This window comes from Balaenoptera ricei, chromosome 19, assembly GCF_028023285.1.
Source record: "Balaenoptera ricei isolate mBalRic1 chromosome 19, mBalRic1.hap2, whole genome shotgun sequence".
NCBI classification, from domain to species: Eukaryota; Metazoa; Chordata; class Mammalia; order Artiodactyla; family Balaenopteridae; genus Balaenoptera; species Balaenoptera ricei.
Window position 1 is genome coordinate 36293234 of NC_082657.1, and position 17685 is coordinate 36310918.

A 17685-nucleotide genomic window follows, 5' to 3' on the forward strand; every position below is an offset into this window, starting at 1 on the left:
AAGCTTTGCCTCTGTTCTCCTCCCTCCCCAGACAGGTACTCACTCTGGGGTACAGAAAGGACCCACTCTTGGCCCCCAGGGAGCTCTGGAGGAAAGCCAGGGGGAACCCCCAGACCCAGGGCTAACTCAGAAGGAAGATTCCTGGTGGATTGTGGCAATCTGGGAAGGCTTCCTGGAGGAGGTACTCCCCTAAGATGCTTCCAGGGAAGTATTGTGCACATTCCGTGCTCATGGCAGCCAGTGGTGGAGATTAGACGGGTGTCTAGTGTGGGTCAAGGCCAAGGCCACAAGCTGGCAGCCTTCAGGGGCAAATGTAGCTGATAGTAGGCATTTTTCATCACAGGGGTAGCCCCCACTAGTGTTCTAAAAAGATTTGGTTTTAAAGTCAATATTGACAAACTTAGGCAGGTGTCCCCCAGTGTACCCCATAATCTGGTGTCCTAAACTCTGCCTTTCTTCCTGCCAGCTCCCTACCTGGCCAGCATCCAAGTAAGGGGAGTTGGGCACAGGACAAATCAGGGCCTGCGCTGTGCTGGGTTGGAGCTGGGCAGTGACGTAGTCCCTGCAGCTGCCAACGGTTGCCAGGGCAACGGTTGCCAGGGGCTGCTGTCACCTGCGCCCCTTTTCCCGGGTTGGCGGCTGGGACTTGCAGCCCGTCTTCCCAGGCTGCCCGCTTTGTTTGAGGCTCTGGTGAGGGGGGCGGGGACCGAGGCTGGGGAGGCTCAGCTTCAAAGTGCCCCTCTGGCCTCTTGAACTGGGGAGAAACTGTCCCACCACCCCAGCGAGCTGCATCCTGCAAACAAGGCGAGCCCTTGGCCCACTCATTCATGCTCTTTACGTATTTATAATCCACTTGATGACACGAAGGAGGAATCCAGGTATGATTCTTCCCCTCCTCCCGCCATTGCTCTCATTCCTGCTCCTGCTCCCCTCTCCTCCCCAAATCCCCACTTCTTATCCCCTCTCCCCTTTCCCTTGTTCACCCCCCTCCCCCTCCATCTCTCTTCCCCTGTATCATCATCTTTTCCCTCCTCCTCTCCCCTCCATTTCCCCTCCATCCCCCTTCCTCCCCTCCCTTCTTCCCAACACTGAGAACTTAGCGGATGGGTAAGGTGGGGTTGGGGCTGGGGTGACACTAGGGACCCTGGGAGAGTCAGAGATGCTACTCTGAGGCGGACCTGGTCAGTGAAGCAGACGGCAGATCAGAACGACGAGGAAGTGGTTGGGGGTAAGGGACTCACACCCCACACCCCTTCCCTCCGCCACACTCCAGCTAAAATTCAATTTCAGTCTCCGGGCTGTACCCCCATCGTCAAAGACAAGCCTCTGAGGATGCTGGGAGGGGAGGTCCAGGGCCTGCAGGTGGCTGAGAGTGTAGGAGTGGGGCTGGGATAGGGTCCTGACAGAGCTCCAGGTCCAGGGTCCTCAGAGGAAAGTGTTCAGCTAATCTCGAGGAAACACATTTTTGGAAGCATCTTTTACTACGAATTTTAAAGAGAAGCCCTTTCTAACAGTCAGGTAATGTCAAGGGGAAACGGGCTGCAAAATCAAGAGCATGGGTTCTGGAGCCAGGCCCTGAGGCTGCACCGCGAGCTGTGTGATCTCCGGCAGGTAACTTGATCTTCTAGGGCCTCTGTTTCCTTATTTGTTAAGTGGGCATAACGGTACTCGTCTCATAAGATTTGGGGAAGGATTAAATGTGTTCGTTTGTGTAGAGAGCTTAGAATCAAGTCTTGCATTTTCAGAGAGCTTCATTAATGCTAGCTTTGTGGCTGGAGGTGGTGAGCGCCCTGTCTGTGGGCGTGTGCACACAGCAGTGGAGGACCCGGTGAGGCAGCGATGTGTGCTCAGAGGGCTGGGATGGGATCCTGGTCTGTGCCTCCGCCGACCTTTCCCGGAGGGAGCTGGAACCTCAGCCTCGCCCAGGCACACTGCCCTCGTGGGGGAGGACACCTGGCTGTGTGTCCTGTCCACCCCTCAGCCAGGGATCTGGGACCCAGAAGAGAAGACAAATAAAGGGAGGGCTGGCGGCTGACCTTGGGAACGCTAAGGGTCCTATGCTCCAAAGGCGGGCATTCTGCCAGGCCCGGGGGAGTCGAACTGCAGCCCCCTCAAAATGAGCAGGGAGGTGACTGGGCTGACCTTGTAAGCCTGGCCTTGGGCAGGTCGGGAATATAGATGCGGAAGGGGAACTGCAGCCATACAGCTGAGGTCCGTCTGTGGTTTGAGAGGGAAGACAGGCTGGCCAGGAGAGGAGATGGCCAGCATCTTCTTTTCCCCTTGCTGGCAGCTGGGAGGTAAGCCCTGCCCTTCCCTGGAAGCATCCTGAGGCCCTGGGCTGTGGAGAAGACAGACAGGGGACAGGGACCATAGTCACCTCCTCGACAGAGGAAGAAGCTGAGGCCCAGGGAGGGGACAAGCTGCTCCAGAGGTCTCAGGGCCAGTTAGCTGCGGAGCTGGTCCTGGACCCTATGCTACCCCTGCTCTGGGAGTCTGCATTCCCTGGGCAGGTGCTGACTGGTGAGTGCCCTGGGGTCCTGGGGTCCAGCCTCAGCTGCTCCTCTTGGGGAGGGCTGTGGGGAGACTTGGCTGTGGGCTGCAGGCTGCCCCAGGGGCGTGGAGCTGGGCAGGGCCGGCGCCACTGTGCCGGGACTGCTCGTGAGAAGTCCTGCTGCCTGAGCCCCACTCCAGACTGGGCCAGACCTGGGACCCTTCCTAATCCCTCCTCTTCCCTGAGGTTCTAGGTCTTTTCCATCCACACTCAGATTCTGAAAGGCTTTGATTCTCAGCTCCTAAAAGCTCTTGCATCCTCATCACCTCTTTCTCTCTCTTTCTTTTTCTCTCTCCCCCTCCCTCCCTCCCTTTGTCCCAACATTCTAAATGTCTCAGCTGCTTGAGGTGACTGTGGCTGACTTTAATGGAATAGCCAATCTGGAAACAGGGATGGTAGTGCCCCTTTCCCCAAGAGCTGGTGCTTCCGGCCAAAGGGAGGTGGGATGGGGCTGAATATAACCCAGGCTCCCCCAGGACCTCTCACCTGGAAGTGTCAAAGATGGTGATGAGTTGCCCTCGGGAACATCGCAGCCTAAATGGCTCCTGCAGCCCATCTCATGCTAGTTAATGGCCTCTGGGACAGCTCGGAGGGGAGGGGACTGGAGGCTGGGAGCGGGGATGCTGACAGGCTTCTTTTCTATGTGATGTCAAGATTTCTGAGAGCTCTTTTTTTCATGTTGGTAACAGGTGTCCTGCGAGAGAGGATGCACCATCACATTGGGCTGGGAAACTAAGCCTGACCAAGCTCTGTGGATTTTCTTTCTGCAGGACTTATCAGAGCCTTTGACGTGTTAATTCACAAGACCAAGTAGGGCCTGCAGTATTTCTCTAACTTGGGAACTAGAGCTTCTTAGGAAATGCTTGGCAAAGTTACCTCATGGTAAAATCAGGGAGATAGCCCCAGAGAAGGGAAGGAAGGGACTCCGGAGACCACAATGGCTAAAAGAACGGGCTGTGAGATTTGGTAGACTGGAGTTTGAATCCTGGCTTGGCTACTACTTGCTCTGTGATCTTGGATATCACTTAGCCTCTTTGGACTTTCGTTTCCTTGTCTTTACCGTGGGGGCAATAATAGCATTTGTTTCGCAGAGGTAAGGTGAGGATTGCACGATCATTTGGGAAGAGCGCTTTGCACGGTGCCGGGCGCAATGAGAGCGCTTGCTGGATGGGAACGGTCATCCCCCTCACTCTTCTTCTTGGATTCCGGGCCCTTCACTGTACCAGACAGACCTCTGTTTATTCCCACTCACCGCCTGGTGTTCTGCCAGGCATTGCGTGGCTGGAGTGTGGGGGGCAGTCGGGTGAGGATGTGGAGGCCTGAGGCCCAGGGTATGGGGACCTTTACAGACGTGTCACAAGGCTGGCATCCCAGGGAGGACTGGTGTGTGCACAGCTTTGGAGGTGGGAACGCTCAAGCCCAGGCTCATCTCTGGTGACTGTAGGTTGGCCTCTCTGAGGCCTCTTAAGCAAACACTCCAGTTCCAGATAAAGCAGGCCACCAGATGGGTGGCTCTGGATAGCTGGCTTTCTGGGAGAACCCAGCGTCCTTTCACCTGGGCAGGCGCCCCGCTCCTCCCCTTCCCCGGTCTCCCCGCAGGGCCAGGGCCTGTCTGGGCACGCAGAGGGAGCCATGGCCCAGGGACTTGGCTGCAGCAGAAGCCGTGGGGTGTTGGGCCCTCCGCGGGCGGGGCAGCCCTCCGGCGGGTCTGGTGCAAGAATGTGGGACCCATCCCGGCAGTGAGCAGGCAAGGTCTTGGCATCCGCCAGCCCCTGCGGGCAGGCAGCTAGCTTAATCTTTATTCTCTTTTATTGTAGAAAAATTCCTGAAACCTGAGGTCACTGTGTTTTCCCCAGCCAGGCCAGAACACCCTTCCTGCGGGGAGTCCTGTGTGGTCACCTAGCTGGGGCCTCAGTCACCCGGCCTGCGGAGCAGGAAGAGAGGGAGGGGAGATGGGCTCCGTGTGCGCCATCTGTGCTCCCAGGAGCCACGGGCACTGCTGAGAGGCTGGCGGCTGGGCTGGGAGGGAGGCATGGTCCGGGGGCCCACCGGGTCTGATGGGGGCACCTCCTTTGTTTGTTGGGTACGTGGTGTTTCTAAGTCAGATTGACATTTACAAAAGAGTTTGGAAACGGCTGGTGGAGGGTCCTCTCCACCCCCGACAGCGCTCCTGTGGAGGAAACACCTGCTATAGAGCCTCCGCTCTCCCCTAACGTTCCTCCTCACTCTCCCACACATGTGGTACACACACGCACACGTGCATGCACACCTACATCCACACTCATGTGCGTGCTTCTACCCTCAAGGACTTCACGCTCGCCAACCCCTCTCTTGGCCAAATCCTTCTTTCCTAAGGCCCTCTGCCCAGGGCTCGGGGGAGGGGCATAGCCGGCAGCTCTGTTTTGCCCCCTCTTCCCCTCCGCCCACTGGAGAGCAGTTGAGGTTGGGGGCTGGAGCTGGAAAGCTGAGCTGGGTCCTCTCTCTACTGTCCCTCCCCCCCGAGGAGGGCAAGACCAGGCTCACACCTGAAGACCCACTCAGGCAGGGGCTCCTTCCCCGCCCCACGCCCTCCTGCTCCCAGCTGTGCTTTGGGAGGCCCCTTCCAGGTTTCTGGCACCCTGCTAAACGCTGGGTGAACCAGCCAGGGTGGTGATTCATCCTCACCACCAGTGAGGTTGAGAAGAGGCACTGCAGGGAGGCAAGCTGCCCTGGACCCTGTCCAGGGCCAGCCTTTTACCATCTGAGTGATCTGGGACTGGGCCCTACCCGCCTCTGACTCTGTTAAACAGGGCTACTGGTGTTACCCCAGCCTTGTAAGCCAGTGGCTCTAAACCCGCAGAGTGTCAATCAACAGGACACCTGTTAAAGCCAGACTCCCGAGCCCCACCCCAGACCTGTAGCATCTGCCCCTCAGTGTGCAGGGGCCTGTGAGTCTGCATTTTAGTGAACTTCCTCGGGTGGTTCTGACCCGTGGGTGGGTTTGGGCACCTCTGATGTTAACTCCTCATGGCAAAGGGGGGCACATAGGGTTGAGTGTAGGTCATGGTCGGCCCCCTTCCCTGCGCCCTACCAAGAACACAGAAGTTAATTCTGATGGCAGATGGGCACTTAGGCAAAGCTTCATGGGGAGGGCGTGTCTTCACTGAGTTTCAAAAGATGAGTTGGGTCATGGAGTTAGGGAAGGCATTGCAGGCAAAGAGACAGGCTGGCCGGGGGGTGGATAAGTTTGTGGTCCACAGTGTATGTTACGGGCAGGAGAAGGAAAGGTATGGGGGCCCAGGTCCAGGTCATCTTCCTGGGGAGGTGCCTGCCCAGGAAGGGTTAACCCCAGAGCTGCCCAGGTCCTGTCCACTCAACTTCCACCTCCATCCTCCGAGGAAATGGGTTTTCCAGGAGCCTGGACTGGGCCAGCGGTGACTCGCGTCTCTACACGGATGGCAGAGGAAGTGACTCAGGCCCCGGCGGGAGAAAGTGAGCCACGGATCCCCTGCCTGTTGCCCTCTCCCCCACCACGAGGATGGGCAGGGCTGGGCCTGCGCTGGAGCCGGGGCCCTTCCTCCCCGGCCCAGCCAGACCTGGGGATGGGCAGCCGGGAGTCTTGGCTTAAAGGAGCCCTGGCCCCCTCTGCTCTGCCTGGATCCTTGGGGACTCTGTGATGGTGGCCCCCATTGTGTCAAGCTGGGCCAGACTGTTTTGTTCTCTGTGTTTACGGAAGGCCTGAGGTCAAGGGCAGCTGCTCCAGAAGGGGAGCTGGGGGATGGGAGCATCACTAGGGGGCTCAGCCCCCCAAATCCTCTCTCCCAGGCTGGAGTTGTCTGCACTGCCTGTGGTCTTGGCTGACCCCCGCCCCACCATTTTTCTCTCCTTTTCTTTGGGGGTCTCCCAAAGCCAGGGGGGCATGCATCTGTAGAAACTGACAGTGCCAGCTCTGCAAGGAGTTCTCTAGGGCGAGACTGAGGTCTGTGTCTTGGCTCCACTGGTGGAGATCTTGGAACAGATGGCCCTTCCCTAGTCTCAGTTTCCTGATCTGTAAAATGGCAAAACAGTAGGACCAGCCTTACAGGGTGGCTCTGAGGATTTCATGATAACGTAGATGGTGCCCCAGTTCAGCCCTTCTGTCCCTTAGAGGCTTCTGGGGACAGACTCAGTTCTGGGCTGTGAGGAGGGAAGTTTTCTGGGTGGGGTTTCAGTCTTCCCGGAAAGGAAATTTCATGCTCTAAGAATTTCCCATCAAGGTGCTTTGGAAGTTGAGCTGGCTGTGGGGGCCCCGAGGGGGTTACATGGAGGGTGGGAGGGAAGGTGTAGGAGTAGGAACCTGTGACAGGCCCAGGGGTTGAGTGAGGGGCAGGCATGAGCTGGTCAGGAAGGATACAGAGATATCTAGCTGACACCTATGGCGCCTGCCGTGTGCATGGCCCTGCTCTAAGTCCTCTACAGGTATCAAGTCATTTAATTCTCACAACGACCCTTGCAGTAGTCTCAATTTTTATTCCTATCTACAGATGATGAGAGTGAGGCCCAGAGAGGGTGAGTAACTAGCCCAAGGACACACAGCTATTGAGTAGGGGGACTGGGATTTGAACCCAGACAGTCTGGCTCCAGAGTCTACTAAGGGTGGGTTAAAGGAAGCCAGGCAGTCCCTCCCCTCAAATCCCAAGAATGTCCATAGGGCTAGAGTTGTTCACCTTGGAGTGGCTATTCAAGTCGCCAGGGTAGAGTGGGGATGAGCTAGGAATATCAGGTCATGCCATTGATCCCTGTCTGTTGGAATCATGGTACTTCACAGTGGTGCAGCCTCACTTGTATCCCTCCAGTGATGGGGAGCTCACTCCCTGTTTCCACCTTTTTGCTCTCAAAGGAATCAATCTAGGAGGATTGATGAAAGCAGATGATTCTGCCCTGTCCTGGGCCCTGTATACCGATAGTGGTAGCTCACTTTGAAGGTCAGTGGGCCGGAGAGATACATGGATTCTGGCCAGCTCCATCCTTGTTTTCTGTATGATGTCAGGAAATCACTGGCCCTCTCTGGGCCTTGACTCCAAATGCCATAAGATGGAGAATTGGGGACAAATTTGCAAAGTGATTGTGAGCTCTGACTTCAGAAGTACAAAGCAGGGGTCAAAGCAGGGGTGGGGGAAGTGTCATTTGGATTGGGGATCAGATGTAGACAGTGACAGTGACCGGCAGAAGAAAGAAGGAAAGAGAAAGGGTCCAGGAGAGACATGTTTCTGTCCCTGGATGCTGGATTTCCTTTCACTGGTCTGGAGTGGCAGTTTTAAAAGGAGGCAAAATGGGAGACACTGCTTTGGAAAGATCCCCAGTGTTCTCCTTACTTGCAGCAAGTAATAAATCCTTCCTTCTCCCTAAAAACAAAAACACCAAAAACCAAAAAAAAACCCAAAAGGAGCCAAAATGCTCAGAGATGATGCAGAGTGAAACCTTAAAAATCACAATGTAGGAAACAGCGGCCGTTCCCCCAAACACTTTCACATCCTTCCTCAGGGGTCTTGTGATGTCACCAGGGCAGGATGATGAACCCAACTGACCAATGATTAGACTGACCAGGCCCTAGAAATTGGGGTTCCATTACACATGGTGGGACACTGGAGACGGGCTCTAGCTTGAGGGGGCCAGCTTTGTTAAAGGAAGGCCCCGCCCAGGAAGGAGACGGTGAACTCCTGCATGGACCACCCCTCCATTTAATGCTGCCCTTAAATATTCCATCCAAAAGCCACTTCTTCCTGGAAGTCCTCCTTGGTTTCCTCCCAAAGTCAAACTCCTCTCATGCCCCATGGTTGCCAGGCTTCCTTTCGTCTGATTGCATCTGTCACCACAGCCATATGTAGTTCCTCACAGGATGAGGATGGCTGTTCGTGACTGCCAGCACCCAGCTCAGTCATAAGGCCAGCTGGCAGTGGGGAGGGCCAAGCCACCCAGCATCTCTCTATAAGTACCAGACACGCAGGTTCCCTACCAGGCACTACAGTCCTGACCAGGCAGGGAAAGCCCTTGGCGTCTGGAGCAATCTTGGGCAAGTCATTTAATTCCTTGGATCTCAGGTTCCCTGTCTGTGAAATGGGCCAATTGTAGGGCTGACTTCACAGGGTCGGAATGAAGATTAATACAGGTATAGGGGTGGGGGGGGGCGTGGGTCAGCACAGGCTGGCAGGTAGTAGGTGCTCAGCTAATAGAGGCTGGGGGGGGGCATTCTACAAGAGGATGGGGCTGAGGGGAACTGGATCTCCCCCGACTTGGGCCAGACTATGTCTCCCGGCCAGACTGGGACGTAGCCCTGCCTTTCCAGCTGCCCTGGGAACTGGCTCCCCCTGGTGGCCATAATAGGAAGTGCCTGTCTCCTCTATCCCCTGGCTGTAGAGGGCGCTGTGGCTGCACTGATCCTTCACTCCATTTCCCTCACTGTCCACCTGCCCAGCGACCTCCGTGCACACCAGGCCCTGTGCACAGAGATGGCTCCGCAGCTCCCTGGCCGACACCAGGAGGAGGGATGTACCATCCTGCACCTCCCAGAGTTGGCTAACGGGACCCTGTGAAACAGAAACAGACACACAGACATAGAGAACCAAAGGAGGCCAGGACTGACTGTAGAGGGAGTTGAGGAAGGCTTCCTGAAGGAGGTGTCCTCTGAGCTGGGTCTTAGGGATGATGGTGGTGAGGTTCCAGGAGGAGAGCCCTGCAAGCCCCCTTTTTCCTGTGTCTTCTTCAGGCCTGGAGGGGGCAGGGTGGTTGGAGTGGTTCCTGGTGGTGCTGGGGAGCCCCCCCCCCCCCGCAGTTCTAGCCTGATTACCCCATCACTGCTGGATCCGGAGGGAGGTACTATTATTAGTCCTGTTTTCCATGACCCTTTTACAGGGTCATGCAGCGAGCAAGAGGTGGAGCTGGGACTTGAACCCAGCCACTGCCTCTTTTTAATTTTTTTAAATTTTTATATTTTAATTTTATTTTATTGAAGAATAGTTGACTTACAATGTATTGATCTCTGCTGTACAACAAAGTGATTCAGTTATATAGTTATACATACATATTCTTCCTCATATTCTTTTCCATTATGGTTTATCACAGGTTATTGAATATAGTTCCCTGTGCTATAAAGTAGGACCTTGTTGTTTATCCATCCTATATGTAATAGTTTGTATGTACTAATCCCAAACTCCCAATCTATCCCTCCCCCACCCCCACCCCCTTGGCAACCACAAGTCTGTTCTCTATGTCTGTGAGTCTGTTTCTGTTTCATAGATAGGTTCATTTGTGTCATATTTTAGATTTCACGTATAAGTGATATCATATGGTATTTGTCTTTCTCTGTCTGACTTACCTCACTTAGTATGATAATTTCTAGGTCCATCTGTGTTGCTGCAAATGGCATTATTTCATTCTTTTTTATGGCTGAGTAGTATTCCATTGTATATATGTACCATATCTTCTTTATCCATTCTTCTGTCAATGGACATGTAGGTTGTTTTCACATCTTGGCTGTTGTGGATAGTGCTGCTATGAACGTAGGGGTGCATGCATCTTTTTGAATTATAGTTTTGTCTGGGTATATGCCCAGGAGTGGGATTGCTGGATCATATGGTGACTCTAGTTTTAGTTTTTTGAGGAACCTCCATACTGGTCTGCATAGTGGCTGCACCAATTTACATTCCCACCTGCAGTGCAGGAGGGTTCCCTCTTCTCCACACCCTCTCCAGCATTTGTTATTTGTAGACTTTTTAATGATGGCCATTCTGACCTGTGTGTGTTGATACCTCACTGCAGTTTGATTTGCATTTCTCTAATAATTAGCGCTGTGGAGCATCTTTTCGTGTGCCTGTTGGCCATTTGTGTGTCTTCTTTTAGCCACGGCCTCTTGATGCTCAGCTCCTGGCAGCTCTGGGGAGGTCCACGGACTGTTTCCACGCTTGCCTCCCCACCTCACATCCCACATCCATGCTACCCCGGCCTCTCCCTCTGCAGGGCTGGCACAGCCACGCTGTGGGTCAGGCCCTCAAGCCAACACTCCTGGCCTCTTTCAGGCGGTGACTTCTCAGGGTGACTCTGGGGAGGAAGATGGCTGCCCAAGTGCTGCTGCAGACGGTGCCGTTCCTGCTGGGTCTGCTCCTGGTTCCAGGTAGGCTTTCCTGGAGGTGCCCTAGGACTTACGTTAAAATGCCATCCTTATGTTAAGGATGTGTAGGTCAGCTGCCAGCACATCCACTAACCCCTTTGGGCAGGCACAGGCCTGAGGACACAGCTTAGCAAGTGGATGGTGGTACCTTGGAGAAAAGATAAAGGCACCCCTTCTTTGTGGCAGATGCAGCCCCACAGTGCACAGATGGGAGTGAGGAACGTGGACGGGGTTTTGGCCCTACTCACCTCTGCAGCCAGTGTATCCTTGTGCAGTACACAACCTGTACAACTGTTTGTGGCAGGCATGGCCTCGTTAAATATTTTATCGCGATTTAAAATATTATTTTGCCTTTGAAATTAGTATTGATTTTGAGTTTGTTCTTTTCATATTTTGAAGCCGATAATCTTTGAATAGGGTAGACTCGCATTTTTGGAGGCCCTTTGAGGTATAGGTCCTTGGAACGTGTGCGGGTCCTAGGCACTGGGCTCCTGTGTTCTGGGCCCAGAGCCTGCCCCCGGGCCCAGAGTCCCATCTGCAGTCTCTGCTTCCTCAGGTGCCCGTGGCGGGGGCCCCCGGGAAGACTTCCGCTTCTGTGGCCAGCGGAACCAGACGCAGAACAGCAGCCTCCATTATAAGCGGACATCTGAGCTGCACATCTCCATCAGGAACACTGAGGAGGCCCTCACAGTCCACGCGCCCTTCCCTGGAGCCCATCCGGCTCCTAGGTCGTTCCCTCATCCCAGGGGCCTCTACCACTTCTGCCTCTACTGGAACCGCCATGCTGGGAAATTGCATCTTCGCTACGGCAAGAACGACTTCGTGCTGAGTAACCAAGCCTCTGACCTCCTGTGCTTCCGGCATCAGGAGGAGAGCCTGGCCGCGGGGGCCCCACTGTTCGCCACCTCTGTCAGCTCCTGGTGGAGCCCCCAGAACACCAGTCTGCCCAGTGCAGCCGGCTTCATCTTCTCCTTCCACAGTAAGGCGACTCCCAGGCAGAAGGAACAGCTTGGCCGAAGGCCTGGAGGCGGGGAAGGCAAAATGCACGGCGGGGTTAAAGCAGGCTGGGCTGAATGTCAGGTCACGGAGCAGGGGCTCTGTTCGCAGGCAGTGGGGAGGCAGGGAAGGTGTCTGAGGAGTGGAAGAGTGTGATCCAAGGTGTGCTTCGGGGAGGTTTGTGGGAAGGTAGGGGTGAGGGCGGAGGGGCGAAGTGCCATCCAGCGGCTGCGGGGAAGGTCCAGGTAAAGGAAGATGAGGAATGAACAGGGTGAGAGCAGAAAGAATGGAGAGATGGGACTGGAGGTCAGGAGCCGGTGGAAAAATTCTGCTTCATCAGCTTCATCTAGATTGTTTATCCCCATTTCTCGGAGGAGAAACTGAGGCACAAAGTTGCACAGCTAGTGAGTGAGGGAGCCAGGATCTGAACCCAGCAGCTGACTGGCATGAGGGGACCGGGGCAGGGGTGCAGGGGAGAGCAAGAGGTCAGAGGTCAGGAAGCAGCCAGGCTGGAGGCTGACACTGAGGTGTGCAGACTGTGTGTCTGGCTGGGGTGTGACAGGTGTGGTGTGGCCACTGCCTTCTATTCAGTGCTGAGTGGGGGCAGGGAGGAGGGGGTGGCCCGACAGAGGTGGAGGCTCTACTCAAGGTCTAGGATTTCCCTAATTCTGGGGCCTTTCAGGCAGCTCCAGTTTGGGGCGGGGCTGCCAGGGGCAGGGGCAAAGGGCGTTGAATAGGTTAGCAGCTCTGGGCCCTTGGAAATGCTGGGGGGTGGCAGCAGCGGGCCCAGGTGCTGCCCAGGGCAGCAGACAGGGGCCGGGGCTGTAGATGGGGCTCCCCGCCCCCAGGCTGGGATTCTGCCCCAACCTGGGAGGGTTTAGGGCAAAGTCAGGCATAGCTGCAAATTGACTTCCTGAAGAACAGATCTGGCCTGGTCTTATTTGGTCTGTAGAGAGTTTTTTGAAAACATGAGCCAGGGTTTTCAAATGACCTAAAAATCAGGCTTTCTGCCTTATAAATTCAGATGTGACCACAGGGCCTGCCTTCCTTGCTGGCATAGGGCATGCCCCCTCCCCACGTGTCCTTCCTCCCATCTGCCTACCTCATCTGAGTCCCGTCTGAGCCCTGGAGGTGCCTGAGTCTGCAGCCCTTGGGTGCACGGTACCCGGGTGGAGGGCCTGGAGCCACCACACAAGCCCCCCACCCCGCAGCTCCTCCTGAAGGGGGCCTGGCTGGCCCTGGGGAACTGGCCCTCCCAGCTCCCTGTGTGTAGTCAGAAGCATGCCTGGGTAGGTGTGTCCCGGCCCACCCTGCTGGGGCTGGAGTTGCTGGGGGCTCCACAGGACAGAGCCCCGTCTGGCTGGCTGCAGCTCTGAGTGACTTGGGGGAGTCCACTGCACCTCTTGCAGCCTCAGTTTCCTGCTCCATAAAATGGGGATAGAAGCTTTCAGAATCACAGGAGGATTAACTGAGAGTGTAATGAGTGTGGCCGGGCACCTCATTCAACAGCCTTTGGCGGGTCTGTCCGTCCCTTTCCCCCAGCTCCTCCCCTGAAGACCTCCCACAGCGCCTCGGTGGACACATGTGAGCTGAAAAGGGACCTCCAGCGGCTCAGCCAGTTTCTGAAGCATCCCCGGAAGAGCTCAAGGAGACCCCCGTTCACCCCCGCAGGCCAGTAAGTGTGGGTCCCCAGTGTGTGAGGGGCAAGGAGGAGGCATCCCCCAGACCCGGGCAGGGCAGGGCAGGGACCTGGAGTGGGTGGCTGTATGGAAACCTCCCCTGGGGCTGGAATGTTCTCGTCTTTCCATCTTCTCCGGGAGGAATTGAGATACAGCCCTGGAGGCCAAACCCCTCCTCCTGCCTGAGTCATTAAAAACAAATGTCACACCCACCAGCCCAGGTCAGCCGCACCCAAGCCCTCCTCTCCACCAACAAAGTGAAAAGGATTGGCCCATTTTACAGCTCAGCAGACTGAGGCCCAGAGATGGGTAGGGCTGCTCCGTTGCACAAAGTGGGTCGGTCCAGGTAGAACTGGGCCCACAAGCTGGTGGCCGAGTCCGAGGACAGGTCCCCACCCCCCTCCTTTCCTGTTTGCTCTGACGCCCTGGCTTCCTCCCTGCCACCCCGCAGGTCATTCTGTCTGCCCCACACTCCTTCCTGTGTATCTGCCTGAGTCTCTCCTCTCCCTCTGTCCTCCCTCTGGATCCGCCCCTCACACCCAGCAGTCACCCACCCTCTCTCCCCACTGCCAGGCAGCTGCAGAGCCTGGAGTCGAAGCTGACCTCTGTGAGCTTCACAGGGGACACGGTGTCCTTTGAGGAAGACCTGGTCAACGCCACGGTGTGGAAGCTCCAGCCCGCAGCCAGTCTCCAGGACCTGCGCATCCACTCCCAGCGGGAGGTCAGGGGTCAGGATGGTGGCCAGGGCAGGAAGCAGATGTGGAGGCCGTGAGCACTCCCCTCCTCTGGGCCTCCGGGAGCCAGATGTGTGCTGATGAGGAAGGCCTCAGGCCCAAAGACTGCCTCAGTCAGTGGCTACCCGGTGGAACTGAGGACCCTTCCTGATTCAGTGGTGGGGACAGAGGTGGGGAGGGACCTGGTCCCTGCACAGGGGGCTCCTGTGGCACATCCTTGTGGACAGACAACCAACACCAAAATGCCTGTGCCTGCAGCCCTGTTGTGAGCCTGCCCTTGGTGGGCCTAGTTGGGGGCAGAAGGCTACCCACCCTGCCCTTCTTGTCCCCCAGCACACCAGGGAGCCGTAGGCAGGATCAGTGTCTGAAGCCCAGACACCAGAATACCACGTGATTCTCCCAGGCCCATTTGCCGCTGGGGCCCTGGGCTTTAACGACAAGGCACCCCAGCCAGCGCTGGTGCCAGGGAAAGGAGGGGTGAGAAGGGCTGTCGTGAGTCAGGCCTGGCGTCCTGAAGGAGGTGGGCTTAGAGATGGCAGCGTCCAGGAAGGCATGTGCTGGGGGGATGTGGAGGGGATCTGGAGGTCTACCTCTGGCTGAGCCCCAGTGGGACTCTGGTCTGCAGGGGGAGCAGAGCGAGATCCTGGAGTACTCGGTGCTGCTGCCCCGCGAGCTCTTCCAGAAGACCAAGGGCCAGAGGCAGGAGGCTGAGAAGAGACTCCTCCTGGTGGACTTCAGCAGCCAAGCCCTGTTCCAGGTATGGGGCTGTCATCCTCGGGCCATCCCTGGGGGAAAGCAGCTTCTGTCTGACGCAGAGATGGAAGGGTGGGCATGGAGCCCAGCCCCTTCCTCCAAGAGTCCCTGTAAAGTCAGAAATCGGACAGCAATGTGCAAATCTCCCTGGGAGATTTAGACCTGGGAGAGTGTTATTCTCACTATGGTGTAAATGACTACCCTTGCAAGAATTGTTTCCAGAGGGAGACTCAAAATCTGGGAACAATGTGCCGGACAGAGACAGGAGTCTAGAAGGTCTGGGGAACTTCTGGGCTTTTCTCCTCAGTCCTGAGCCCCCTCCCTACCCTCTTCCCCCACCCCATATACCTAGGACAAGAATTCCAGCCAGGTCTTGGGGGAGAAGGTCTTGGGTATCGTTGTGCAGAACACCAAAGTAGCCAACCTCTCGGAGCCCATGGTGCTCACCTTCCAGCACCAGCCACAGCCGGTGAGTGTGAGCAAAGCAACCAAGGACACAAGGGTCCCCGTTGTCCATGTCCTCCTGTCCCCCTCTCCTCTGAATCACTTGTCTTTAACAAAATGATTGACTGGCTGAGGGCATCGGCCAGTCAGGTACAAAAGGGGTGGGGCCCTGGCACTGACTCCCTCAGCCTGGCTGGAAAGGAGTAGACTGTCGTGAGACCCACTCCCCTTCTTTCTTGTCCCTACAGAAGAATGTGACTCTACAGTGTGTATTCTGGGTTGAAGACCTGACATGTGAGTCAGGGGACTCTGAGCTGGGCAGGTACCTGGAGGCAGGTACCAGGGGGTTCTGGAAGGTGGGGGAGATGGAGTTAATCAAGGGGGGCTTCCTGGAGGAAGGTGGGCTTTGAAGAGGGAGTGATGGCAGGCTAGGGATCTGCTAAGGGGAGCAAAGGCTCAGAAGAGTGATGCAGTCATGCATTTGTGGGGTATAGTGGGGTGCTGGGGTGCTGGGCTTGATCTCAGAGCCCCATGCTGGCCCCTCTTCAGTGAGCAGCCCGGGGAGCTGGAGCGATGTGGGCTGTGAGACCATCAGGAGAGAGACGCAGACGTCCTGCCTCTGCAACCACCTGACCTACTTTGCAGTGCTGATGGTGCGTGGCCCCCTCCTTCCCCGCTGCCATACACAGGCCGGGTTCTTGCTCTGTGGCCACCACTTCTCACATATATGTCATCCATTCCTCACAACAAGCCCCGAGGTCACTCCTGTTGTTGTCCCATTTTATAGATAAGGAAACTGAGGCTCAGAGAGGTTAGGCAATTTACTCAAGTTCACACAGCTAGTAGTAAGTAAAAGAGCTGGTCTCTAAAGCCCTTGTTCTTTATTCCCAAATTTTGTTGCATGATAAAAATGCAGGTTCCTGGTCCTAACCTAGGATTCTGATTCCACAGGGCTGGGGTGGGACCAGGAGTATGTTTCTAAAGAGCCCTCAAGGGGATACTGAGGCCCAGTGCGAGGCCCTTGTGATGGACTTGAGTGCCCCCAAGATCTCAGAAGCTTTGTGTCCCAGGCTCATTCTCCCCAAATCTTAGGACCCTAGCATCTGAGGGACCGGAGTGGTCTTCCACCTCTCTCTGGGCGTGGCGAGCTCACTGCCTCACAGGAAACTTATTTCTGTTTTGAATGCTACAGAAAAATAATTAGTGCCAGGACAGAAAAGGGATTCTCTGGTGGAGGGTTCTTGACCTTGGTGGGACGGGGATCCATTTGAGAATGTGAAAAATGCACTCATGGGACCACACTCTGCTCAGTTTGGGGGGCAGGTGTGGTTCATAGACGCCCAAGGCCGTCCAGGGACCACGGGTTAGACCTCCATCTGGGCAAACCCTCAGTGTTGAGTTGGGGGCACTGAGGCCAGCCCTGACCTGTCTCGTGGACCCAGGTTACCTCTGTGGAGGTGGACGCCATACACAAGCAGTACCTGACCCTCCTCTCCTACGTGGGCTGTGTCATCTCCGCTGTGGCCTGCGTCCTCACCATTGCTGCCTACCTCTGCTCTAGGTAGGACCTGGGAGCAAGAGGGAAGGGGGCAGGGAGAACCTCCATTCCAGGCCCCCGGGCTGGGACCCCACAATGAGGGGGACCCACCCTGGAGATTGGCCTGACTGACCCCGAAACGTGTGTATATTTGTGGAAGCCCTGGGAGGTGCAGCCAGCTGACCCCCAGGGGTGGCATTTCCTGCTCAGATCTGTGGTGTTTGGGTAACATAGCATTTCCAGTTCACATTAACTGCCAACATTTAAAAGTTTGGGTAACATAGCATTTCCAGTTTACATTAACTGCCAACATTTAAAATTGGGAGAGTTGACATAAGAATCTAGATTCCTGTCTTTGAATAACCAGATGTGATACCGCTGGGGGCACATGATAATATGACGGTGATGGTAATGATAATGGTGAACACTTATATCAAGCAGCCCACGTGCCACACACGGTTCTAAGTGCTTTACACGCGTGAACCTGGTTCATCCTCACAAGGGCCTATGGAAGAGTGCTCAGAGAGGGTAAGTGACTTGACTGAGGTCACACAGCAGGGAAGTGGTAGAAGCAGGCTTGAACCCAAGCAGGCTGGCTCCAGGCCCACGAGGCCCGGGTTAGCGGAGCTGCCTGGCAGTGGCCGCTGTGGACAGGTAGAGCCTCCAGATTTTCCTCCAGCCCCTGTTCCCTAGTGTCTGGTTTGAGGCCTGACCCCCTGGCCCCATGGAGGCGTGTGTCCCCCCAGTCGTTTGGGTGCCCGCTGAGAGAAGGGGCCGCCTTTGGTGGGGTGAAGAACGCCTCCACCCACCCTCAGACCGGCTGTGTGTGGGGTCTGCATTGTCAGTGCTGGGCTTGGCCTAAACCG

General features: G+C 56.0%; 1 protein-coding gene across 3 annotated transcripts in view; it reads left to right on the plus strand.

The window, feature by feature from the left end:
* ADGRG1 (adhesion G protein-coupled receptor G1) overlaps window positions 1-17685 on the plus strand; it is a 39910-nt gene that overhangs the window by 15458 nt on the left and 6767 nt on the right. For all 3 annotated transcript variants that reach the window (XM_059905523.1, XM_059905525.1, XM_059905524.1), the window contains exons 2-10: window positions 10585-10679; window positions 11233-11655; window positions 13215-13347; window positions 13925-14072; window positions 14711-14842; window positions 15191-15307; window positions 15531-15576; window positions 15832-15935; window positions 16725-16843. In XM_059905523.1, the coding sequence (XP_059761506.1) occupies window positions 10619-10679; window positions 11233-11655; window positions 13215-13347; window positions 13925-14072; window positions 14711-14842; window positions 15191-15307; window positions 15531-15576; window positions 15832-15935; window positions 16725-16843 (1283 nt within the window). In that variant the 5' untranslated portion in view covers window positions 10585-10618. The remainder of the gene's footprint in view (window positions 1-10584; window positions 10680-11232; window positions 11656-13214; window positions 13348-13924; window positions 14073-14710; window positions 14843-15190; window positions 15308-15530; window positions 15577-15831; window positions 15936-16724; window positions 16844-17685) is intronic.